This window comes from Somniosus microcephalus, chromosome 9 (genome assembly GCF_052327205.1).
Source record: "Somniosus microcephalus isolate GS21.2 chromosome 9, FLI_Smic_1.0, whole genome shotgun sequence".
Taxonomy (NCBI): domain Eukaryota; kingdom Metazoa; phylum Chordata; class Chondrichthyes; order Squaliformes; family Somniosidae; genus Somniosus; species Somniosus microcephalus.
The window spans coordinates 50238239-50264852 of record NC_140995.1 but is presented as its reverse complement, the minus strand read 5'-3'; the positions used below and the strand labels follow the sequence as shown (position 1 = coordinate 50264852).

General features: G+C 48.0%; 1 protein-coding gene across 3 annotated transcripts in view; it reads right to left on the bottom strand.

Annotated features, from left to right (window-relative positions):
- adgrb3 (adhesion G protein-coupled receptor B3) overlaps positions 1-26614 on the bottom strand; it is a 1304794-nt gene that overhangs the window by 911383 nt on the left and 366797 nt on the right. For 2 of the 3 annotated variants that reach the window (XM_085996562.1, XM_085996563.1), the window contains exon 3: positions 7079-7210. The exons of the other annotated variant lie outside the window; for it this stretch is intronic. In XM_085996562.1, coding sequence (XP_085852688.1) covers positions 7079-7210 — 132 coding nt within the window. The remainder of the gene's footprint in view (positions 1-7078; positions 7211-26614) is intronic. 3 annotated transcript variants of the gene reach the window in all.

Here is a 26614-nt window from a genome sequence, read left to right as displayed (position 1 = left end):
CCAATGTAAGGGACATTCATGGGAAGCTACATGAGGGGGAAAAGAATAGAAGGCTATGATGAGGTTGAGTGGGAGGAGACTCGTGTGGAGCATAAACACCGGCACAGACCAGTTGGGCCGACTGGCCTGTTTCTGAGCTGTACATTCTATGTAAAAGTCCCTTCAAATCACTATTCTCTGGGAACTTACTGGTTGTCAGTTTTGTTCCAAAGCATCGACTGCTGAAAAGGGATCACTCCTTGGGGTGGACTCTGAGTTTCGGCAAGCGACTGGCGGAGTGCACTGGCTGGCTGGTTGCCCGCGCTCAATGTGAAGAAATGGCTGCGATTTTGAGCCACGACCTCGTTAACATTGAGCCGGTGGAGCTGCAGGGTGTCCCGATGCTGCTCGCCAGATTGAGCCCTACCAATATAGGGCCACCCCAGCCGGCAAAACAGTATCTGTGCAGGGGAGTGGTGGGGTGGGGGGGTGGCGGGTAAGTGGGTTGTGGGGGGGGCATGATCACAGTGGGGGGACAGCTCCTGGGGTGCCAACAGTCTAGATTATTTTTGTGGGGACAGGAGCAGCGTTCCTCCTTGCCCCTCAAAAATAATATCAAATTTGCCTTTGCTGGGCCTCTTTTCCTCCATCCCCTGTGAAACTAGTCGGTGTGTGCGTGGCCCAGGATCCCAACATTTCTAAATTAAAATGGCAATCGGGGCCCTCGGCCCCTGATTTGCATACTGAAATGGGCCTACAGCCTGAAACAGGCAGATCTTTGGGCACACAGCGGTAGGCCCCTTCCAAAATGGCGCCGGTCGCATCGTCGGTGTTACTGGGGCGGTAAGGCTGCCGACCCCATAATGAGGCCATTACCACCCCGTTAATACCAGGACAATACAAGTAATTCTCGACCCCTCTTATCTCCAGTTTATCTTGTGGGCTTTCTTTATTACATTTCAAACTGATGCTCTTTCATACCTTTTCTAGGATGTAACTAAAATAATCTGTTAAAATCTAAACCTTCAACTCTCCTCATTACCCAGTAGATGCATACAGTATTTTCTATAAATCCCTCAACCTTCTTTTAATCAATCTGAATAATTCAATCTACTTCTTCGTAGCAAACTGTTTCAGTTCAGGAATTATTCATGATTTTCTCGTTTGCACCCTCTCAAGTGCATCAACATCCTTTTAGATGTAAAGTGGCCAGAGCAGATGCACACTTTTAAGTAAGGCTTTAATTAGAGGTAGAATTAACATGAGATACTTCAACCTGTCACTTATCACCTCGGTTGGACTTAGCCAAATATTCTCTTAACCCTTCTTGATCACGGTCTGGTCGATGACTATTCCCAATCTTAATGCTCTTCAGTATATAACCATTCACAGGGCAATCATAATTTATGGTTTTCACATTTAAATAGATTCCTTTTCATTTCCCTATGTTCTTTGCTTTTATCATTTTGCAGGATGTGGTCGTCACTGGCAAGGCTGGCATTTATTGCCCATCCCTAGTTGCCCTTGGTAAGGTGATGGCAGACGGTGTTGTTATCTCATGTACTAAGCTTCGCAAATTCATGTTGTATGTTGCCACCCTTTGCTACGCACTTTCCTTTCCCATATAGTTTAGGGTCTTCTGCAAATGGAATAATGTTGCTTACTTCTCATCTTGCAGGTCATTAAAGACAGTGAATGGTAGAAGACAATTATCTATCCTTGTACAACTGTATTGGTGCTTCCTATTCTGAGCCATGCTTTGTTATCATTATCCTCTGCTTTCTTCTATTTACTTCATTTCCAATCCACTTTCCCTTTTAGTTTATGGAAAATTACTGTTGCACCTTTTCAAATGCATTCTTTTGAATATTTAAATGGAAATATCCACTAAGAGGAAAGATTGGATAGGCTGGGTTTGTTTTCTTTGGAACAGAGGAGGCTGAGGGGAGATTTAATTGAGGTGTATAAAATTATGAGGGGCCTAGATAGAGTGGATAGGAAGGACCTATTTCCCCTAGCAGAGAAATCAATAACCAGGGGGCATAGATTTAAAGTACTGTAATTGGTAGAAGGATTAGAGGGGAGTGGAGGAGAATTTTTTCACCCAGTGGGTGGTGGCAGTCTGGAACTCACTGCTTGAAAGGGTGGTAGAGGCAGAAGCCCTCATCGCATTTAAAAAGTACTTGGCTATGCACCTGAAGCACGGTAACCTGCAAGGCAATGGACCAAGTGCTGGAAAGTGGGATTAGGTCGGAAAGCTCTTTCTCGGCCAGCACAGACACAATGGGCCGAATGGTCTCCTTCTATGCTATAAATTTCTATGATTCTTCTATGATTTATACTGGCTACTAACCTAGTTACCTCCTCAGAGATGTCCAGTAACCTACTGAGCTATGGAAGGGGGTGGGGGGAGGGTGGTGAAGATTGATCTTTGATGGTAGTGCAAAATGGGCAATAGCAAATCAGTAACACTGCCCGATTTTCTTTTCCATTGACTTCAATCGGGCGGGTGTAAAATGGCTGACGATTCATTATTGCCTGTTTTACGCAACCAATTTCACCTCTGTTGAAATCATACGGCCAAACTATCTCACTGCCTGTCTGACATCAAGTCCTGAACAAGGCAAAATGTCCTCCCGCTCAACATTGACAAAACTAACGCCATCCTCTTTAGCTCATGTGAGTACCTGTGTGCCTCTGGCACACAACCATCAATCTCGCTGGCTCTGAAGTCGAAACAGGGAGCATACAGTCTTGGCATCCTACTTGACCCTGGACCTCCTTCTTGCACCTCATCGGTTCACTCACCGAGACTACATTTTTCCACTCTAACATTGCTGCCTTGTGCCGCTACCGCTCTCCCTCTCTCTTTCACTAAAACCTAATGCACACCTTCATTGTTTCAAAGATTGACTTCTCCACTAATCTCATCAACCCTTCGTTCTCTACAAACTCGTAATTAATCCTGAACTCTGTGGTCTTGACCTTGCCCAGCTCCACTGGCTCAAAGTCAATTTTAAGATCCTTATCCTCATTTTTAAATCTCTGTGTGGTCTCACTCCATTTTACCCGAGTGATCTTCAACCAATTTCCTCAGCTCACTCTTCGAATTCCAAATTGTTGTTTGTCCCCTGCCTCTTCTGCTTCACCATCAGAGACCCATTTTTCAATTACTGTAGCCCCCTGCTCTTTTTGAACTCTTTCCAGTGCAGCAAGAGAGATCGAGGTGCACTTGCTCCAGATGGGTGCAAGGGGCAGGGCGGGGCGGGGGGGCCTGGGGTGGCGGGGGCAGAGGGTGGTGGCAGTGGCGAGCGTCCAAGCCAGGGAAGCAGCAAATTAAAAGTGTCAGCTGTTGCTCAGTTGGTAGCACCTTTGCCTCTGAGTCAGATAGTTGTGGGTTCACAGTCCCACTCCATAGACTTGAGCACAAAAATGTAGGCTGACACTCCAGTGCAGTACTGAGGGAGTGCTGCACTGTCGGAGGTGCTCTCTTTTGGATGAGATGTTAAACGAGGCACTATTTCAAAGAAGAGCAGGGGAATTATTCCTGGTGTCCTGGCCAATATTTATCCCTCAATCAACATCAATAAAAAACACATTATCTGGTCATTATCACATTGCTGTTTGTGGGAGCTTGCTGTGCACAAATTGGCTGCTGTGTTTCCTACATTACAACAGTGACTACACTTCAAAAAGTACTTCATTGTCTGTAAAGCACTTTGGGACATCCGGTGGTCATGAAAGGCATTATATAAATGCAAGCCTTTCTTCTTTAAAAAAAATTAATCTTACACAGGGGACATTCAATGGGGTCTGAGGCTCTGTGCATTGCTCCCAATAGCAGGCAGATGCTGTATTATTTGGCTGCATGGGGTAGCTGGACACTGGAAATGTGTCAAAGTGGTGTGAGTATATCAAGTAGTATAGAGTTGAACTACCTCTGTAACTGTACTGTGACAATGCTTAGTATATGTGTCCAATTCTCCGTCCCACTCCGACTCTGTCCTCGGCCTCCTACACTGTTCCAATAAAGCTCAATGCGAGCTCGAGGAACAGCACCTCATCTTTCAATTAAACATTTTACAGCCTTCCAGCCTCAACATTGAGTTCAACGACTCTAATTCAGAACTACCTCTCCCATTTTCTCGGACAGCAGGCGCTGGTAATGGTTCTGCTGTAACTTTGAATTTACTTGTCCCATTACCACTCCCTTTTGCCTTGCACCATCATCCCTTTTGCCATTTAATCAGTCCTGCCCTCCACTCTATCACCGAACTTTTGTTTTTTCCTCCCCTCCCCCTTTCCCTGCCTCTGCATTTGCTTAGAAAATGGTTAAATCTCTAACTTTTTCCAGTTCTGATGAAAGGCCATTGACCTGAAACATTAGCTCTGTTTCTCTCTCCACAGATGTTTGCCTTATCTGCTGAGTGTTTCCAGCATTTTCTGTTTTTGCCTAGTATATGATGCCATCTATATATAACTGGACTGCGGTAATCTGTTGAATAAATTGGCTTAGCTTAGTGGTGTGCTAAATGCCAAGGACAGCTAAGAGTTCACAGAGTTGCAGGGTACTGGCTGTGAACAGTTCTGTTATTGATGTTTTTAATAAAGGGGGGACTTCCCAGCTCAATTAACTGTGTATACAGACCCCAAATCAATCTTGCATGCAATAACTAATACAAAGATACCAACAACAATACTAACAACTTGCATTTATATAGCGCCTTTAATGTCGTTAAATGTTCCAGAGTGGAAGTAGGCGAGGACAGTCCCACTGAGCTGGACAATGGAGGAAAGGTGTTGGAGGATAATGGCGCAGTCGACTATGTCAAAGGCTGCAGATAGGTCAAGAAGGACGAGGAGGCATACTGCATCATGTTAACAGTCACAGAGGATGTCAGTTGTGATTTTTGAGTTCTGTGGCAGGGGTGGAAACCTGATTGAAGAGGTTCAAACATGGAGTTGCGGGAAGATGGGGGTGGATTTGGGAGGCGACAACGCACTCAAGGACTTTGGAGAGGAAAGGGAGGTTGGAGATGGGGCAAATGTATCATGGAAAACAGAAAGGAGAGATGTAAGAACAGCAGATCCAGGAACAAGATCTAAATTGTCATCTCCTCTTAATTGACAACAGGAACCTTGATCCTCAGAGGCTCTAATACCCAATGAGCAGCAATTTTGCAATTAAATGAAATAGTTACCATTGCAAGATAATGTTGCTTGATGTAAATAAACAGGTAGAAATTCTGCTCAGAAGAAACTATTAAAAAAAAGACCATAAACTCTGCCCCTATTTTTTTTTCACATGCAGCTGTTGATGATTCTGCCATTCCCATTTACACTTCATCTACAGTCATCTTTTGCTTCTTAACTTGTCCCATTACCATCCCCTTTTGCCTTGCACCATCATCCCTTTTGTCTTTTAATCTCTCCTGCCTTCCACCCTATCACAGACCTTCCCTTTTGTTTTTTCCTCCCCATCCTCCATTTCCCTGCCCCTACACTTGCTTAAAAATCTGTTACATCTCTAACTTTTTCCAGTTGTGACGAAGGGTTATCGACTGGAAACGTTAACTCTGTTTCTCTCTCCGCAGATGCTGCCTGACCTGCTGAGTGTTTCCAGCATTTTCTGTTTTTATTTTTATGGATAATCAGCTCATACTACCTTTCTGGGTATACTATTTTATGTAGTATAGAAAGGCCTAAGCATGCAAGAGGAGGCCAATCCAGAATCAAGGCCAGAACAGGATGCAGGCCCTGAGCAGTCAGGAAGATGAGGTGTTCATCCAAGCTACTTTTACCAAGTTGCCCCTTTAAAAGCCCCTCCTTTCCATGTGTAACTAAGCAACTGGCTCAAAACACTTCCTGCAGCCCAATCCCCTACTCTTCTTAAACTACCATAATTTGCAGAAACAAACTCTCGGGATCAAGTTCAAATACAGTGCAACCAATTCATTATCTGAACTTGGGCCATGTGTGAGCGATGCCAGTGAATTTTACCACCGTGCTACCCTTTAGAGCTGGTGTATTGTGATTCCCTGTGGAAGGAGTTAAGTGTGCTGGCTGGCTATCTGCAGTGGGATCCAGTTGGGATTCACCCCCTTGTGTTGATCCTGTGATGATCCTACAGCTTATTCTGCCTGTTCACCTTCTGGCATATGTATTGTCTCTTGTGCCAGGCTTTTTTCTCTAGAAAAGAGAAGGCTGAGGGGTGACCTGACAGAGGTCTTTAAGATTATGAGAGCGTTTGATAGGGTGGATGCAGAGAAAAAGTTTCCACTTGTGGAGACAGACCAAAATTGGGGGCCACAAATATTAGATAGTCACTAATAAATCCAATAAGAAATTCAGGAGAAGCTTCTTTACCCAGAAAGTGGTGAGAATGTGGAACTCGCTACCACATGGAGTCATTGAGGCGAATAGCATTGATGCCTTAAAGGGGAAGCTGAATAAACGCATGAAGGAGGAAGGAATAGAAGGATATGTTGATAGGGTTCGATGAAGAGAGGTGGAAGGAGTCTCTTGTGGAGCATGAACACTGCTGAATGGCCTGTTTCTGTGCTGTACATTCTATGCAATTCGATGTCAGGATGCTGGACAAGCTGGAGGTGGCATCACCCTGAGAGAAAACATCTTCATTTATGCCTATGCCAAGTCCGGCCCTGCCGCTGGACACTCCCTCAGCAGGCCCAGTGACCTGCACTGGAGCAAACCTGTGGACTGCAATGTGATTCCCCAGCATGTCAAGCAGGATGAGATAGATTAGGATAGGAGCCTAAGGCCTCGATTGCAGCAGCCTGAGTATGTGTGAGACTGAGTTTGGGACCTGTGCCACTGGGGGTTCAGTTAATGATGCAGCGCAGGCAGCCATTTATCGACAAGCAAGTGGAAACCTCCATACTACTAGCCAGGACCAGCAGTGCATTTTACAAGGACTCAAGTGACTCCTGCAGATGATCAAATAGCCATTTCTTTTTATAAGCATGCCCCGTGAGATCCGAACACAGCAGCTGAGGAAGGGACTCTACTGGGCCTCCAGATGGCAGGGGGCTGCTCCTCCTCTGCCACCACCACTCTGCATCCAAACTCTGTGACTCACCCAGTGCTACCTCCTCACTCTGAACAACCTTCTCAGGTGCGGATACCTGTCTCCGAGCTCGGCATAGTTGGTGCTGTGAAGTGTTGGCTTTCTCAGATACACCAACTCTTCTGGCTTTCTGTTGTCCCAGGCCTACAGAAGAAGAGCACATCAAAATGCTGCCTCCAAGAAGCACTTTCAAACAGCGCTTGCATTGCAATTGACAGCGGGCAATATTTTTCTGGTTCAGTGTATACCTGTGTGTCAGTGAGTGAGTAGAAGGACAGGAGCAGGATGGTAGAATGGATGATTGCAGATAATAGAAAAATTGGCTGTGTAGTTGATAGTGAGGAAGAAAGATGTAGACTGCGGGAACATATCAATGGACTGGTTAGGTGGGCAGAAAAGTGGCAAATGGAATTCAATCTGGAGAAATGTGAGGCAATGCATTTGGGGAGAGCTAACAAGGCAAGGGAGTACACAATAAATGGTAGGATACTGAGAAGTGTAGAGGAACAGAGGGACCTTGGAGTGCATGTCCACAGATCCCAACAGGTAGTTAAGGTGGTTAAGAAGGCATACGGGATGCTTTTCTTTATTAGCCGAGGCATAGAATATAAGGAGGTTATGTATAACTGTATAAAACACTAGTTAGGCCACAGCTTGAGTGTTGCGTACAGTTCTGGTCACCACATTACAGGAAGGATGTGATTGCACTAGAGAGGGTACAGAGGAGATTTACAAGGATGTTGCCTGAACTGGGGAATTTTAGCTACGAGGAAAGATTGGATAGGCTGGGGTTGTTTTCTTTGGAACAGAGGAGGCTGAGGGGAGACTTGATTGAGGTGTATAAAATTATGAGGGGCCTAGATAGAGTGGATAGGAAGAACCTATTTCCCCTAGCAGAGAGGTCAATAACCAGGGGGCATAGATTTAAAGTAATTGGTAAAAGGATTAGAGGGGGGTTGAGGAGAACTTTTTTCACCCAGAGGATGGTGGGGGTCTGGAACTCACTGCCTGAAAGGGTGGTAGAGGCAGAAACGCTCATCGCATTTAAAAAGTGCTTGGATATGCACTTGAAGTGCTGTAACCTACAAGGCTACGGACCAAGAGCTGGAAAGTGGGATTAGGCTCGATAGCTCTTTTTCGACTGGCACAGACTCGATGGGTCGAATGGCCTCCTTCTGTGCTGTAAATTCCTATGATTCCATGATTCTATGGTACTAGCCTCCCTCCCCTACCCCCCCCCCCCCCGTTGAACCCAGTAGAGTCCAGGGTGCTCTCATCCAATGGACTCGAGCTCTTGTTGTGTCTGGAAACTCCTTCCAGTCTTGGTCTGCTCTCTGCTTTATTATGGGTTAGACTTTCCACCCATTAACTATGAATGAGGGATTGGGGAGGACCAGAGGACATGAGCTTAAACTCTGTAAGAGTAGGAATAGACTGGATGTTGGGTGGCTCTTCTTTTCCCAGAGTAGTGAGTCTCTGGAATGTGTTGCTGGCTGGTGTGGTGGGCGCTGACTGTCTGCCTGTCTTCAATAGGGAGCTGGAGCCATTCCTGAGTGTGGCAGAGATCACATCATATAGAAAGTAAGTGTCTTCATAGATAACACTTGGCCCGTGTGATCTCCTGGACTGGATTTGATCGCCTGAGGGTGTCGGAGAGGAATGATCCACGTTATTTTTTCCTTTATTGGCCTTGGGTTTTTCTCTTTTTTTTGTTGCCTCTCCCAGGAGATTACTTGGCTGCGGGGGAGCAGGGTGGGGGAGCAGGGTGGTGGAGGGGGGGCCCGGGGGGGGTGGGGGGGGGGATGTTGCAGGGTGGGGGGGTTTAGAATTGGTGGGGGAAGTGTCTAATCATGATGCTTCAGCCAACATGGTGTGTGGGGCAGGCTTGATGAATCAGCTGGTCTTTTCCTGCCCGTCAGTTTCGTATGTTTGTAGTAGAAGTAGAAGAATAGTTTTGTGATGTTGAAAGTTTAGGAAGTGCATACATGAGGACCATGTAGCCAAGGGTATTAACGGTTACAGAACCACAGCGGGTAGATGGAGTTGCGATACAGATCAGCCATGATCTAATTGAATGGCAGAATAGGCTCGAGGGGCTGAATGGCCTACTCCTGTTCCTATGATCAGTCTGCTGTGCAGACAACGGCTTACAGGACTGACACATGCACGGGAAAAAAAATCAATATTCAGGGTTAACAGCCAAGTGAGAATTCTCCCCAAAACCTTCAAGTAATGCACCATTACCTCCCAAATAATGCAGCTACAGCCATTTCCAGGCTTACATTCATCAACTTCCTTCAGATTGCATGCCTCAGTACAGACAACTTCCATTTCAATCACAAGTGAATGGTTGAATTACTATATCTAGAACTCCTCCATGCCCTTCAATGTGGCAATGAAAATAAGTTGGTTTCAATTTTTCAAAGGCAGTTTCCTCTTTGCTAGTGGAACAAACAACTACCAGCTCCTGTTTTTGTTCTCTCCACCCTTAGTCCTTCTCCCTCTGTTCTTGTGTATCTCTGATTTTCTTCGCTTCACCATTGGCAGCCGTGCCTCCAGCTGCCTAGGTCCTAAAGCTTGGAATTCCCTCCCTAAACCTCTCCGCCTCTCTAACTCTCTCCCCTCCTTTAAGAAGCTCCTTAAAACCTATCTCTTTTGTCCTAATATCTCCTTATGTGGCTCGGTGTCAGATTTTGTTTGATAATCGCTTCTGCGAAGCACCTTGGGACATTTTATTACGTTAAAGGCGTTATATAAATGCAAGATGTTGTTGTTGACATTATTGGCTTCATTATCTCCTCTGACTTTCGTCCATTGCTAAAGCTGTCTCTGAGAAGCTCGGTCTCCTTTTTATCCATGCCAAACGCTTCTTTTCCTTTTAACATTTCTTAACTTGAATATTGCTCCTAAGACTCTCATAATTGTCAGTCGTGGCTCAGCGGTAGCGTTCACACTTCTGAATCAGACAGTTGTGGGTTCAATTCCCACTCTAGAGACTTGAGTACATAATTTAGACTAACATGTCAGCGCAGTATGAACATAAGAACATTAGGTACAGGAAAGACCAGCTGGTTCATTGAATCTGTCTTGTACTAATACAGTGCAACTGGGCATCATGAGTCTCATTGCCCTACCACCCAGTTTGGGGAGGCAACATAAACCTCACTAGGTGTACTGGGGCAATGCTACTCTTTTAACTCAAAAGAGCTACTCAAAAGAGGTGCTGTCTTTTGCATGAGACATCAACAACAACTTTAATAGTGCCTTTAATGTAGAAAAACATCCAGAGCCATAATCAGAAAAAAAATAAGCCCTCTCAAGTGGATATAAAAGATTCCATGGCACTATTTGAAGGAGAACAGGAGAGTTGTCCTGTCTAACACTTACCTCTCCACCAACGCCACCAATAAGAAATTATCTGGTCATTTATCTCCTTGATGTTTGTGGGACCTTGCTGTGTACAAATTGGCTGCCGTGTTTCCCCACAGTTCAACAGCACTTTATTGGCTGTGAAACTCTTTGGGACAGTCTTGCATTGTGAAAGTCACCAAATAAATGCAAGTTCTTTCTTTCTAATGACTCTCGCACTCCTGGACAGGATATAAGAAACAAATAAGTCATCTGATAGGTGATCCCTTTCCAATCTTTCTTGTCTCCATCTTATCAATATCACAAAGAATGGCCAGTACTTCTAGAATCATACAGCACAGAAGGCAGCCATTCAGCCCATCGTGCCTGTGCTAGCTCTTTGAGCTATCCAATTAGTTCCACTTACCTGGTCTTTCCTCATAGCCCTGTAATTTCTCCTTTTCAAGTATTTATCCAAATCCCTTTGAAAAGTTACAAGTGATTCTGCTTCCACTGACCTTTCAGGCAGTGCATTCCAGATCACAACAATTTGCTGCCTATCTTCGCCTGAATTGTTTTGCCAATTACTTCTATGAACTTTCCTCTCGCTTATTAAGCAGCAGACACAATTTTATGTTCATTACTTGCTGATTCATCTTCCCTTCTACTCTTCTACCTTTCCAAGTGGGTGGCCCTCCCACACTATGAACTTTGATCTTTTACCTAGGTTTTCCAATCAAAGAAAATGCCACTGCCATCATTTCTGTAAACATTGGATCATCAGCATTAAAACCAAAAACGTGTGTGAAATGTGGGCAAATAAATCAATTGATACTTTATTTTGTAATCTAAAAATGCTCTGAAGGGCTGCAATGATGTATGATTTATTTAGAAACAATTAGCAGTTAGAAGATTGGAATAATTGTTGTCACCAAATTAAATTGCACTCATTTTAATATATTAGTTGATCTCCTGTGGCATTGCACATGGAGAGTCAAGACCAAACGTAGTATTCAGGTCAATCAGGGTTTGAGAGCTGGGGGGACAACTGGTCCCAAGCAGGGGGAAATGGAAGGGGAGGGGAAAGGAAGAAGATGTGGGAGGAGTGAGAGAAGAGACAGATGGACGGAAGAGAGGAAAGGGCTGTGATAGAGGAGGGGATGGGCAAGAGGAGAGGAAGGGGAATGGAAAGGGGATGAGAGTAGAGCAGAGAATTGAACAGATAGGAAAGAGGAGGGCAAGGAAAAGAGGGGAGAAAGGAAAGAGGAGAAAGGAGGGGGGTGAAAGAGGAAGGGAGGGAGAAGGGTAAGGGAAAGAAGAAGGGAGGGGGATAAGAAGGGAGGGGGCTGGGAAGGGAGGGGAGATGGAAAGAGAGAGGGAAAGGCTGGAGAGGGAAGATGGATGGGGAGATAGGAAGAGGGGGATAGGGAGAGGAAAGATAGGGAAGGGAGGGGATTAGAAGGGTGGGGGGAGAGGGGGAAGGTGGGGAAAGGGTGGAGGGAGGGGAAGGGAGATCGGAGAAAGGTGGGGCAAAGGGAAGGGGAAGAGGGGAGTGGTAGAGTGAGATGGCAGTGCAGAGTGGAGGAGAATGGGGAGAAGGGAAACAGGCGGAGAATAGGAAGGGTGGAAAGAGGAGGGAAAAGGAGAGGTGGCGGAAAGCAGAGATGGGGAGGAGGAGATGAGGGATAGGAATTTGGAGGATGAAGGATGGGGAAGGGAATGGGGAGAGGGTAGCAGAAGATTCAAGGGGAGAAGCAGGTTATGGAGGAGAGGGGACAACAAGGATGGTGGTGGGATAGGGAAGGAAGAATGAGGGAAGGTGACAGAAGTGAGAGATGGGTGAGTGTGGAGGCTACCAAGAGGAGGAGGAGGAGGGAAAAGGGGTTAGGGGAAAATGGTTTGTGGGGGGAAGAAGATGGGATGATTTGGGAGTTGGATGGGAGGGGAGGATGAAAGATGGGTGTGGCAGATTTCTGAATGATTAGTGGTGATAGGGCAGAGGGACTGTTTTACTGGGCTAGTTTTGATGAGGTGGAGGGGGTCATTAGAGTGAGCCAAGATCAATTTTACTTTCCAGTGGAGGGTTGGGTTGACTCTAGACCAGTAGTGCTGCTCCGCTGGGAGAGGGTACATCACAGAATCATAGAATCATAGAATGATTACAGCACAGAAGGAGGCCATTCGGCCCATCGAGCCCGTGCCGGCTCTCTGCAAGAGCACTTCAGCTAGTCCCACTCCCCCGCCCTTTCCCCGTAGCCCTGCAATTTCTTTTCCTTCAGGTACTTATCCAATTCCCTTTTGAAAGCCATGATTGAATCTGCCTCCACCACCCTCTCAGATCCTAACCACTCGCTGCATAAAAATGTTTTTCCTCATGTCGCCTTTGGTTCTTCTGCAAATCACCTTAAATCTGTGTCCTCGGGTTCTCGACCCTTCCGCCAACAGGAACAGTTTCTCTCTATCTACACTGTCTAGACCCCTCATGACTTTGAACACCTTTATCAAATCTCCTCTCAACCTTCTTTGCTCTAAGGAGAACAACCCCAGCTTCTCCAGTCTATCCAAGTAACTGAAGTCCCTCATCCCTGAAACCATTCTTTTAAATCTTTTCTGCAACCTCTCTAAGGACTTCACATCCTTCCTAAATTGTGGTGTCCAGAATTGGACACAATACTCCAGTTGAGGTCGGACCAGTGTTTTATAAAAGTTCATCATAACTTCCTTGCTTTTGTACTCTATGCCTCTATTTATGATGCCCAGGATCCGTATGCTTTTTTAACTACTTTCTCAACCTGCCCTGCCACCTTCAACAATTTGTGCACATATACCCCCACGTCTCTCTGTTCATGCACCCCTTTAGAAATGTACCCTCTCCTCGTTCTTCCTACCAAAATGTATCACTTTACACTTTTCTGCATTAAGTTTCATCTGCCACATGTCCACCCATTTCACCAGCCTGTCTATGTCCTCTTGAAGTCTATCACTCTCCTCCTCAATGTTCACTATACTTCCAAGTTTTGTGTCATCTACAAATTTTAAAATTGTGCCCTGTACACCCAAGTCCAAGTCATTAATTTTTATCAAGAAAATCAGTGGTCCTAGTGCCAACCCCTGGGGAACACCACTGTGTACCTTCCTCCAGTCCGAAAAACAACTGTTCACCACTACTCTCTATTTCCTGTCACTTAGCCAATATCGTATCCATGCTGCCACTGTCCCTTTTATTCCATGGGCTTCAACTTTGCTGACAAGCCTATTATGTGGCACTTTATCAAATGCCTTTTGGAAGTCCATGTACACCACATCAACCGCATTGCCCTCATCACTCCTCTCTTACCTCATCAAAAAACTCAATCAAGTTAGTTAAACACGATTTGCCTTTAACATAGAAACATAGAAGATAGGAGCAGGAGTAGGCCATTCGGCCCTTCGAGCCTGCTCCGCCATTCAACGAGATCATGGCTGATCATCCAAATTCAGCACCCTGTCCCTGCCTTCTCCCCATATCCCTTGATCCCTTTAGCCTTAAGAAATATATCCAACTCCTTCTTGAATATATTTAATGAACTGGCCTCCACCGCCCTCTGTGGCAGAGAATTCCACAGGTTCACCACTCTCTGGGTGAAGAAATTCCTCCTCATTTCAGTCCTAAATGGCTTACCCCTTATCCTTAGACTATGACCCCTGGTTCTGGACTCCCCGGCCATCGGAAACATCCTTCCTGCATCTAGTCTGTCCAGGCCTGATAGAATTTTATAGGTTTTGATGAGATCCCCTCTCAATCTTCTAAACTCCAGTGAGCATAAGCCCAATTGACACAATCTCTCCTCATACGTCATTCCTGCCATCCCAGGTATCAGCCTGGTGAATCTTCACTGCACTCCTTCCATGGCAAGAACGTCCTTCCTCAGATAAGGCGACCAAAACTGCACACAATACTCAAGGTGCGGTCTCACCAAGGCCCTGTACAACTGCAGCAAGACATCCTTGTTCCTGTACTTGAACCCTCTTGCTACGAAGGCCAACATACCATTTGCCTTCTTAACCGCCTGCTGCACCTGCATGCTTACCTTCAGCGATTGGTGCACAAGAACACCCAGGTCTCTTTGCACTTTCCCTTCTCCCAACCTATTGCCATTCAAATAATAATCTGCCTTCCTGTTTTTGCCACCAAAGTGGATAACCTCACATTTATCCACATTATAGTGCATTTGCCATGTTTTTGCCCAATCACCCAACCTGTCCAAATCGTACTGGAGTTTCATGACATCCTCCTCACAGCATACCCTCCCACCCAGCTTTGGGTCATCTGCAAATTTGGAGATATTACATCCAATTCCCTCGTCCAGATCATTAATGTATATTGTGAACAGCTGGGGTCCTAGGACCAATCTTTGCGGTACCCCACTAGTCACTGCCTGCCACTCGGAAAACGACCCGTTTATTCCAACTCTCTGCTTTCTATCCGCCAACCAGTTCTCTATCCAAGTCAATACCTTGCCCCCAATCCCATGTGCCTTAATTTTGTATGCTAATCTCTTATGTGGGACCTCATCGAAAGCCTTCTGAAAGTCCAAATACACCACATCCACTGGTTCTCTCTTATCTATTTTACCAGTTACATCCTCAAAAAATTCCAGTAGATTAGTCAAGCACAATTTACCTTTTGTAAATCCATGTTGACTTTGTCTGATCCTGTCGCTGCTTTCCAAGTGAAAGCAATGCCCGAAGAGGGACTTGACCCCTGGACCCTCAGATTAAAAGTCTGATGCTCCACCGAATGAGCTATCTGGGCTCTTAACAATTTTTAACCCATCCAGTATCTCAACTATCTTCTCTTTCACTATGACTTTGGAAGCATCGTCTTCCTTGGTAAAGACAGATGCAAAGTACTCATTTAATACCTCAGCCATGCCCTCTGCCTTCATGCGTAGGTTTCCTTTTTGGTCCCTAATTGGCCCCACCCCTCCTCTTACTACCCATTTACTATTTATATGCCTATAGAAGACTTTTGGATTCCCTTTTATGCTAGCTGCCAATCTATTCTCATACTCTCTCTTTGCCCATCTTATTTCCTTTTTCACGTCCCCTCTGAACTTTCTATATTCAGCCTCGTTCTCACTTGTATTCTCAACCTGACATCTGTCATACACCCCCTTTTTCTGCTTCATCTTAATTTATCTCTTTCGTCATTCAGGGAGCTCTGACTTTGGTTGCCGTACCTTTCCCCCTCGTGGGAATGTCGCTCGACTTTACTCGAATCATCTCCTCTTTAAAGGCAGCCCATTGTTCAATTACAGTTTTGCCTGCCAATCTTTGAATCCAATTTGCCCGGGCCAAATCCTTTCTTAACCCACTGAAATTGGCCTTCCCCCAATTAATTATTTTTACTCTAAATTGCTCCCTGTCCTTTTCAATAGCTAATCTAAACCTTATGATACTATGATCACTGTTCTCTAAATGATCCCCTACTGACACTTGCTCCACTTGACCCATCTCATTTCCCAGAACCAGATCCAGTAATGCCTCCTTCCTCATTGGGCCAGAAACATCCTGATCAAGAGAGTTCTCTTGAACACACTTTAGAAATTCTTCCCCTTCTCTGCCCTTTACATTTTTACTATCCCAGTTTATATTAGGATAGTTGAAGACCCCATTATCACTACTCTATAGTTCTTGCATCTCCCTGTAGTTTCCCTGCAAATTTGCTCCTCTATATCCTTCCCACTAGTTGGTGGCCTATAGAATAAACCTAGAAGTGTAACAGCACCTCTATTGTTTCTTAAATCTAACCAAATAGATTTTATCCTTGACTCCTCCAGGACATCCTCTCTCTCCAGCACTGCAATAGTCTCCGTAATCAATACTGCCACCCCACCTCCTTTCTTTCCTTCTCTATCTTTCCTGAGCACTTTATATCCCGGTATACTTAATACCCAATCCTGCCCTTTTTTGAGCCAGGTATTCGTTATTGCCACAACATCATAATCCCATGTGGCTATTTGTGCCTGCAGCTCACCAACCTTATTTACCACGCTTCGTGCGTTTACACACATGCAGTGTAAACTCATCTTAGACCTTCTTGTATTCTCTTTTAGTTTGACCCCACCTAATACTGTACTATTTCTTACTCTAGTGCTATCTGACATCCCAATCCTTTGTGCATGTTGTTTCTTCTTTGTAATGCTACATCCTGGTGCCCACCCCCCTGCCAAATTAGTTTAAACCCACCCCAGCAGCACTAGCAACCCTCACCCCCCACCCCACACCACCTCCGTGAGGATATTGGTCCCAGCTCTGTTGAGGTGCAACCCGTCCTGTACAGGTCCCACCTCCCTCAGAACTGGTCCCAATGTTCCAGGAATCTAAAGCCCTCTCTCCTGCATCATCTCTCCAGCCACACATTCATCTGCTCTATCCTCCTATTTCTATACTCACTAGCGTGTGGCACCGGGAGTAATCCGGAGATTACGACCATTGAGGTCCTGCTTTCTAATCTCTCTCCTAGCTCCCTAAAATGTGCCTGCAGGACCTCATCCCTCTTTCTACCAATGTTGTTGATACCGATATGGACCACAACCTCTGGCTGTTCACCCTCCCCCTCAGAATGTTCTGCAGTGCTCAGTGATATCCTTGACCCTGGCACCAGGGAGGCAACATGCCATCCTGGAATCATGTCTGCGGCCGCAGAAATGCCTGTCTGTTCCCCTAACGATTGAATTCCCTACCACTATTGCTTTCTCGATCTTCCTCCTTCCCGCCACCCCCCTCCCCCCGTACAGCTGAGCCACCCGTGGTGCCACTGACTTGGGCTCTGGCTGTACTCCCCAGATGAACCATCGCCCTCACCAGTATTCAGCACTGAGTACAGGTGTCAAAATGCTGCTGATGGAGAAGGAAAGTCCAAAAAAAGTTGGCCCAGCTCATTGAAGGGGGTGCATCGGGAACAGGGACAGGGAAAATCAGGGACCCAAAACAATTCTCAAAGGGGGAGGGGCTAGAATGATCAAAACTGGAGTGAAAATCTTTTTGACTGTGTGGACGGGTTCAAATGCTGTTGAGTGGGGAAGGGCAAGGGTGATAGAGGCAAAAATGGTGCTCTTAGGTGAAGTGAGCAGGGGTCCAAGGTGAATCCCAGTGAGGGGAGCAGGGGGGTGAGCAGCTGATGGGAGGGTGGGCGTGCTGGACAGGCCACCAGGTTTGTGAGTGGCTAAGTGGCTTATCGAGTGGACAGGTGGTGAAGAGGGCAGGTGGGCGCACAGGCAGAATGATGTGGGAGGGTACAGTAGTTTTCTGGGGAATGTCCACAAGAGATCTACCGGGGTCAGATCTTTCATCTGCTGAGAGGGTTGAAGGGTGAGGAAGCCATCAGGAAGGAGGACATCACATGGGGGGTTGAGGTGGGAGAGGGTTGATGGAAGCTATCAAGGGCCACAAATGTATTAAGGGGGAAAAATTCGGTATCGCCCATTTTGAGGCGCTAATATCGGCTGAGCGCAAAGTTTAGCGCCCGGCGCTAATTATCGCCTCCGACTGCAAAATTCGCCTCTATCGCCCCTGGAGGTGATTTGAGTGCTAAATCAGGTGCTACACACCTCTTTTAAGGCGCAAACGTCGGGGAGCGAGGCGTTACCTCAGAACACTACCGAAGCTCAGGCGATGCCAATTACCATGGAAGCCAGACACACTGGCGCTGCCCAGTTCTTAAAGGGGAGGGGCCATCTTGCTGGCCAACCACACCCTGCTCATTGCAGCCTTGAATCTCGGCCTGGAGAGACCTCAAAAGCAATGGTATTGGAAGCACTAATGGATAGACCCAGGGACAGAGCTCGCCACTTAGGAACCTCAAAAATGGTGCTGAGGGCCAAAACTCCTTATGACAGTGTTAAAACCAAAAATGTTGCCGACAAGAAAAGGCAGGAAGCGCCCGTCTTTAAATAGTACTCCCCCAGCCCCTTCCCGACTTGAAAACGTTCCCCTCTACCTGTCGCTCCTAGCAGCAGGCGCTAAGGCAGGGGGCGCGACTCAATATCCAGTCCAGAGCACTACCGTGGCGTTGCATGCTTGACTGATGTCACGATCTGTGGACGCAAGAGATCGTGGCAGTAGTGTTTAGCGCCGCCGCAAAATGACTGGTCAATTTCACGAGTGGTGCTAAAATCGCCGCGCTCAGACACTAAATTCCCAGCGCCCTGTTAGCACTCCCCGGAGGCTCTAACGGGAGGTGCTAACCAACCGAATTTTTCCCCCTAAAAGTTTTATTTTCACATAAATGTTCCAACTAAGACAAATGTAGGCTGCTCCATAGCAACATTCAGTGGTCAGAGCCTGCAATTGCATGCACTCAGCTGTTTGCTCTCCCACCTGGTTTTTAAGTATTAACTCTCAACTGCAGCTGCTGTTACTTAGCAGCTAACATTATGTGACATTTAACATTGAAAAACCCTGTCGCAGCCCCACCTACAGTCGTAAAAGGTACTGCAGTTAAATGTTGATAGTTTTATATGGATTTTTCCATTGAGATGGCACGACATAGGACTTTTCATTGCATTTTGAAATGGAATAATGCAGCCCGCTCTGAGATTGCACTTCAAAACTAAATTAGATTGTGTCTTAATTTTAACTTAAAAATCACAACATTGATAATTAACTAATTTGTATATTAATACTATCCATTTACTTTCCTTGTTCGTCCTATTTAAAATTTGACTCCTCACCGTTTACCCTTTTCTCATTTATTGAACTATCCTTACAACAGCAGTGGATCACCATACCGAGGGGTAGAAATGACTGCGCAGGATTTTAATGGCTTGCTTCAGGTACTTGTGTAGAATTTCTATGTGCTCCCTGTAACAAAGTCTGAGGTGGCACATGGAATCAGAGAAATATCAGGAGATATATATGGGTTAGCTCCCCACCTACCCAAAACTCCCACAGTCAGAACAGCCGCTAGAGGTGCTTGATGAGAAGTTAGTCCCCAGTCCTCTGCATAACACTGCCCAGTTGCTGCTGTAGTGTATAGCAGTAGCTGACCATCCTCCCTCTGAACCCCATGACCACGGATGATCCTCGTCCACTCAGCGAGCAGCACTTGCTCCATTCGTTGACTATATTCAAGGCTGAGATAGATAGATTATTGGACTCTAAGGGAATCAACGGATTTGGGGATCAGGCGGGAAAGTGGAGTTGAGGTCGAAGGTCACCCCTGATCTTACTGAATGGAGGCGCAGGCTTGAGGTGCCAATTTGGCCCAGTCCTGCTCCTAATTCTTATATTTTTATGTTCTACTGGGTTGAACTGTACAATATGTAGGATCTCCCAAAACCTTTTGCCTTGCTCTGGAGGAAAGGGGGGGAAAAACTGCTTGTGTGCATTTACTCCCATTGTATGCACTACTCTTAAAGTCCCAACATTCCAGTCTGCACCAGGTGGAACCTCAGCCCAGCCTTCTGCCGTCTCAACCTGGTCTATTATCCAATCTGCCACTGGTTTTTAATTTATGTGGCATTCTTGCCTTACCATTTTTTCTTTCTTCCTTTCTTTACCATTGTGACATCGCCTCCAGAAAGTTATTACTTTAACAAAACATTTATATAGCGCCTTTAACCTAGTAAAATGCCCCAAGGCACTTCACAGGAGTGTTATCAAACAAAATTTGACACCAAACCATATAAGGACATATTACAGCAGGTGACCTAAAGCTTGGTTAAAGAGGTAGGTATTAAGGAGCATCTTAAAGGAGTAAAGAGAGGTAAAGAGGCGGAGAGGTTTAGGGAGGGAACTCCAGAATTTAGGTCCTCGGCAGCTGAAGGCATGGCTGTCAATGGTGGAGCAATTAAAACTGGGGATGCGCAAGAGGTCAGAATTGGAGGAGCAGAGATAGCTCAGAGGGTTGTAGGGTGGAGGAGGTTAGAGAGATAGGGAGAGGCGAGGCCATGGAGGGATTTGAAAACAAGGGTGAGAATTTTAAAATTGAGGGGTCGTTCAACCGGTAGCCAATGTAGGTCATTGAGCACAGGGGTGATGGATGAACGGGACTTGGTGCGAGTTAGGACACAGGCAGCAGAGTTTTGGATGAGCTTAAGTTTATGTAGGGTGGAAGATGGGAGGCCGGCCAGGAGAGCGTTGGAATAGTCAAGTCTCGAGGTAACAAAGGCATGATGAGGGTTTCAGCAGCAAATGGGCTGAGGCAGGGCGGAGTCGGGCGATGTCACGGAGGTGGAAATAGGCGGTCTTAGTGATGGTGCGGATATTTAATGTTGTAATATGAATATGAAAGTTTAACTTTGCTGGTGATGTTTTTTTTTCTCTTTGTAACTGCTACTTAGTTTTAGGACACATATATTTGACTCATATATGGCAGTATGTTTTACTTTTACTGGTTAGTCTCATATTAAATCAGACACCCGATTTTCTCCTCCAATAAAGTCAATGGATTGTAAAATCGGGTGGGGTGTAAATCGAGTCTCCGACCCGAATTACCCCCCTGTTCTCGCTGGGCGCATGAGGTTAAAATCAAGGCTAAAATAATGTTAGAGGCATTACAAAGTGACAATGCTATTGTAGAGGTAAGTGTAATAATTTTGGATTGGAGCTATCAGCCTTGGCTCAGTGTAGCACTCTCGCTCTCTGAATCAGAAGGCTGTGGGTTTGAGCCCACACTCCAGAGACTGAGGCACATAATGTAGGCTGACAATTCATCGCAGGACTGAGGGATTGCTGCACTGTTGGAGGTGCTGCCTTTCAGATGAGGCCCTAAATCGAGGCCCCATCTGCCATTTCAGGATCTAAAAATCCCATGGTACTATTCAATGAAGAGCAAGGGAGTTCTCCCTGTGTCCTGGCCAATATTATCGCTCAACCAACTCTGAAAACAGATGATCCGGCCAATTTAAATGGTTGCTTGTGGGACCTTGCTTTGTGCAAATTGGTTGTTACATTTCCTACTTCATTGGCTGTAAAGCGCTTTGAGATGCCTTGAGGTCGTGAAAGGTACTATATAAATGCAAGTTCTTTTTTCTTATAAATTTTGTAAGTTTTTTTATGTCCTTATTATGTTACAAAACAAATTTAAAGTCGCAATTCCTCACTGTTCCAAAAATCCAAGATGTATTTTCATAACAATATTTGGAGTCATTCGATTGGTTGTACAAGGATATTTATTTTAATTCGTTTGTGGGATGTGGGCATCACTGGCAAGGCTGGCATTTATTGCCCATCCCTAATTGCCCTTGAGAAGGTGATAGTGAGCTGCCTTCTTTGAACCACAGAGGGCAGTTAAGAGTCAACCACATTGCTGTGGGTTTGGAGTCATACATATAGGCCAGACTGGGTAAGGACAGCAGATTCCCTTCCCTAAAGGATATGTGAAGCAAATGGGTTTTTATGACACTCCAGTAGTTTCACGGTCACCATTAATGATAATAGCTTTTTATTCCACATTTATTTAAGTTACTGAATTAAAATTCCCCAGCTGCTGTAGTGGGCTTTGAATTCACATCATTAGTCCAGGGCCTCTGGATTACTAGTCCAGTAATATAACCACTATGCTACTGTACCCCTGCTATATAGGAAAATAGGTAAGTTGAGGACCAGAATAGACCATTGGACAGTCCAGTGTTTAGGAAATATCACACCCCCTGATATCTTTTATACACCTTTGTCAAATTTTTCTGCAGGTACTTCTCTCTGAATTTACTGATACAATCAGCCCCCATTACCTCCCTTGGAAGTCCAATCCACCCTGTGCCTGTCACCCCATCTCTTCTAAATTTGAGGCTATGCCCTCCTATAGAGTCTGTTATTACGTTAAACATAGAAATGTGGCGGAGACCACATAGGGACAGTAACACAATTCACTATGTATCGCCAATGTTGTTATCACTCCACGTTATGTACGGAACTTGGTTGGGTTATCGGGGCAGGGTCCCTTTAAGAGTGGCCGATTGTGTGATGACGTGTTAGCCCCGCGACGAGGCCGAGTCCCTCAGTCCATGCGGAGAGTTAATAAAGCTAACACGCGTTTTTCTTTGCTGTTACGAAAGTCTCGCAGTCTGTTGATTTCCAGCGACTCCTACATTGGTGACCCCATTTCTCTTTTGGACGTTTGCAAAGACTTTATCCGAGATGGCGACGAACGCCGTTTCTCTCAAATTACCGGAGTTTTGGGAACAGCAGGCTGCCGCTTGGTTCGCCCAGGCCGAGGCTCAGTTTGCACTCCAGGACATCACCGCGGACGACACGAAGTATTATTACGTCGTCTCTGCTCTCGGCAGCTCCACCGTGGCCAGAGTCGTGAGCCTGCTCGAGGACCCCCCGGAGCACCACAAATTTGCGACGCTGAGAACGCACCTTCTAGAGACTTTTGGACTAACTGAACCCGAGCGCGCACGCCAGCTTCTCTCTCTACCCGGGCTTGGCGGCTCCAAGCCCTCAGAACTGATGGACCACATGTTAACCTTCCTGGGCAAGCACAAGCCGTGCTTCCTCTTCAGAGAACTGTTCCTACAACAGTTGCCAGGGCAGGTACGGTCAGCTTTAGCCAACTCTCATATTAGCGATTTCCGCGCCCTGGCCAAGGAGGCTGACAAATTTTTCTTCGCTGGGCAACAGTACTACGCGGCCATGCGGGGCCCTGCCCCCACCGCCACAGCCCAATGCCGACAGCTCCCAAGCATGTGCTTCTACCACGCGCAGTTCGACCCCAACGCTAACAAGTGCTGGCCCCCGTGCAGCTTGACCGTGTCGGGAAACGCGAAGGCCCACTCATTAGCTACCATGGCTGTCGGACGTTCAGGTAGTCTGTTATTCATTACAGACACTGACTCTGGACGTCGTTTCCTCTGCGACACAGGTGCCCAGGTGAGCGTCCTGCCCGCGTCAACCATAGACATACGGGGGGGAACCACGGCCCCGCCCTCGAAACCACCAATGGCAGTTCCATCCGTACTTTCGGGAAACGGAGCGTGGTGCTGTGTTTTGGCGGGCAGCGCTTCGCTTGGGACTTTGCTCCAGCGAAAGTGTCTACTCCCCTTCTCGGCGCTGACTTCCTCTGCGCCAATGGCCTTTTGGTGGACGTCAAGAACCGACGTCTCGTCAACGCTGAGACTTTCAGTTCGCTCCCGTGTTCACTCAGTGGTTCCGGCACGACGAAGTTGTCCAGCGCACTCTCGGCCTCCGACGAGTTTTCCCGCCTCCTCGCCGGGTTTCTGGACCTCACGAAGCCCACTTTCTCATCCGCCGCCACCAAGCACGGGGTAGAACACCACATCCTGACCACCGGTCCGCCTGTCTATGCCCGCGCTTGGCGCCTCGACCCGGGGAAACTCGCCATCGCTAAAGCCGAGTTCGACATGATGGAGCGCCTCGGCATCATTCGCTGGTCGAACAGTCCGTGGGCCTCGCCCCTCCACATCGCACCGAAACCAGGCGGCGGTTGGCGCCCATGCGGCGATTACCGGCGCCTCAACGATGCTACGACCCCCAACCGCTACCCGATTCCACACATCCAGGACTTTTCCACCCGCCTGCCCGGGAAAGTTGTTTTCTCTAAAGTGGACCTCGTTCGGGGTTACCACCAGGTCCCCGATCGGCCGCAGGACATCCCGAAAACCGCGGTGATCACCCCGTTCGGCCTGTTTGAATTCCTCCGCATGCCATTCGGTCTCAAAAACGCCGCTCAGGCTTTTCAACGCCTAATGGACACCGTGTTACGGGACCTGCCATTCCTGTTCGTCTACCTGGACGACATTCTCATCGCCAGCGCCTCCAGGACGGAGCATGTGCCCCACCTCCGGACTCTCTTCGAACGCCTCAGCCAGCACAGCCTAATCGTCAATCCGGCCAAGTGCCAGTTCGGGCTGTCCTCGATTGACTTTCTCGGGCACCGCATCACGAAGGACGGGGCGGTGCCACTGCTGTCGACAGTGGAGGCCGTGAAGGATTTTCCGTGACCCCTCACCGTGCGGGCCCTGCAGGAGTTTTTGGGCATGGTGAACTTTTATCATCGCTTCGTTCCCTGGGCAGCCCAGCTTATGCGGCCCCTTTACGAGGCCCTCAAAGGCAAGCCCGCCAAGCTCGCCGTCGACTGGTCCGAGGAGATGGCCAATTCTTTCACGAACACGAAAAGGGCCCAGGCTAACGCGACCATGCTGGCGCATCCGTTGCCCGATGCGCCAATTGCTCTCACCACTGACGCTTCGGACTATGCTGTCGGCGCCGTCCACGAACAGTGGGTCAACGGCACCTGGCAGCCACTCGCCTTCTTCAGCCGGCAGCTCCGCCCCAATGAGCGGAAGTATAGCACCTTCGATCGCGAGCTTCTCGGCCTCTACCTCGCTGTCTGACACTTCCGTTTCCTGCTGAAGGCCCGCCCATTCACGGCATTCGTGGACCACAAGCCGTTGACCTTCGCCATGGCCAAAGTTTCCGAGCCGTGGTCGGCCCGTCAGCAGCGCCAGCTTTCCTTCATCTCCGAGTTCACGATGGACATCCAGCATGTGGCTGGGAAAGACAACCCCGTCGCCGACTGTCTCTCCCGGGCCATCGCCAGCGCCGTACACCTCGGCATCGACTACACCCGCATGACGGCCGACCAGGCCTCTGACCCAGACGTCCAGGCCTACAGGATGGCTGTCACGGGCCTTCAGTTAGCGGACGTCGCGTGTGACGATACTGGCACCACGCTCCTGTGCGACGTCTCCGCTGGGCAGCCACGCCCCGTCGTGCCCGACGGGTGGAGATGGCAGGTTTTCGACGCCATCCATAGCCTTTCCCACCCGGGCAGGAAGCCGTCACAGAAGCTGGTGGCGGCTAAGTTCGTCTGGCACGGGTTCAAGAAGGACGTTCGCGACTGGGCCAATACCTGCGTGGTATGCCAGCGCTCGAAAGTGCATCACCATACTAAGGCCCCGTTGGCGCCTTTCGCGGTGCCTGAGAGGCGGTTCGACCATGTTAACGTGGACCTGGTGGGGCCCCTGCTGCCCTCCCGCGGGTCCACCCACCTCCTCACGATGGTCGACAGAACCACCCGATGGCCGGAAGCCGTCCCACTGTCGTCATCAACGTCCGCCGGTGTAGCTCGGGCGTTCATCAACACTTGGTTGCCCGGTTCGGCGCCCCATCTCTGACGTCTCCTCCGACCGGGGGCCCCAGTTCACGTCGGAGCTCTGGAACACTGTTGCCCAAGGCCTCGGGTTGAGACTCCACCGCACCACTGCATATCACCCTCAGGCTAACGGGCTGTGCAAACGGTTTCATCGCTCCATGAAGGCCGCGCTCCGGGCCAGCCTCCGGGACGACAGTTGGATCGACAGACTCCCGTGGGTCATGCTGGGACTCAGGACTGTCCCCAAGGAGGACCTCCAGTCCTCGTCCGCTGAGCTTGTCTACGGACAGCCGCTGCGGGTTCCCGGGGATTTGGTCCCCAATGCCACGGACCCTTGGTCCGCAGCCTGTCAGCAGTCCGCCCTCCTGGACAACGCCAAGGTTTTCGCGCCGGTGCCCACATCGCAGCATGGTCTCCCTCAGTCCCACATTCCGCCCGTCCTTCGTGCGGCGGAGTACGTTTTCATCCGCCACGACGCCCACCGGGGACCTCTTCACCCACCCTACGATGGACCATTCCGCGTCCTGGAAGCCGGGGACAAGGCCTTCGTGGTGGATGTCGGCGGTAAACCGGACTCCATTTCCGTGGACCGTCTTAAGCCGGCCTACCTGGATCTGGACTGACCCGTTGGGTTGGCTCAGCCCCCGCGGCGGGGCCGACCTCCGGCTTCTGCACCCTCAGTCCACCACCGAGCGCCCGGGGACCCTCCTGCGATCCCCCCGGTCCCCGCCCCGGACTTAAGTAGTTGTTTCGGTTGTGTGATCCAGGCCCCTCAACGACTGACATTGCCAGTCCTAGTGAATTCTGGGGGGACGTATGTGGCGGAGACCACATAGGGACAGTAACACAATTCACTATGTATAGCCAATGTTGTTAATGCTCCACGTTATCTACGGAACTTGGTTGGGTTATCGGGGCAGGGTCCCTTTAAGAGTGGCCGATTGTGTGATGACATGTTAGCCCTGCGACGAGGCCGAGTCCCTCAGTCCATGCGGAGAGTTAATAAAGCTAACACACGTTTTTCTTTGCTACTATGAAAGTCTCGCAGTCTGTTTATTTCCAGCGACTCCTACAGAAACATTTATCTTCTTTAT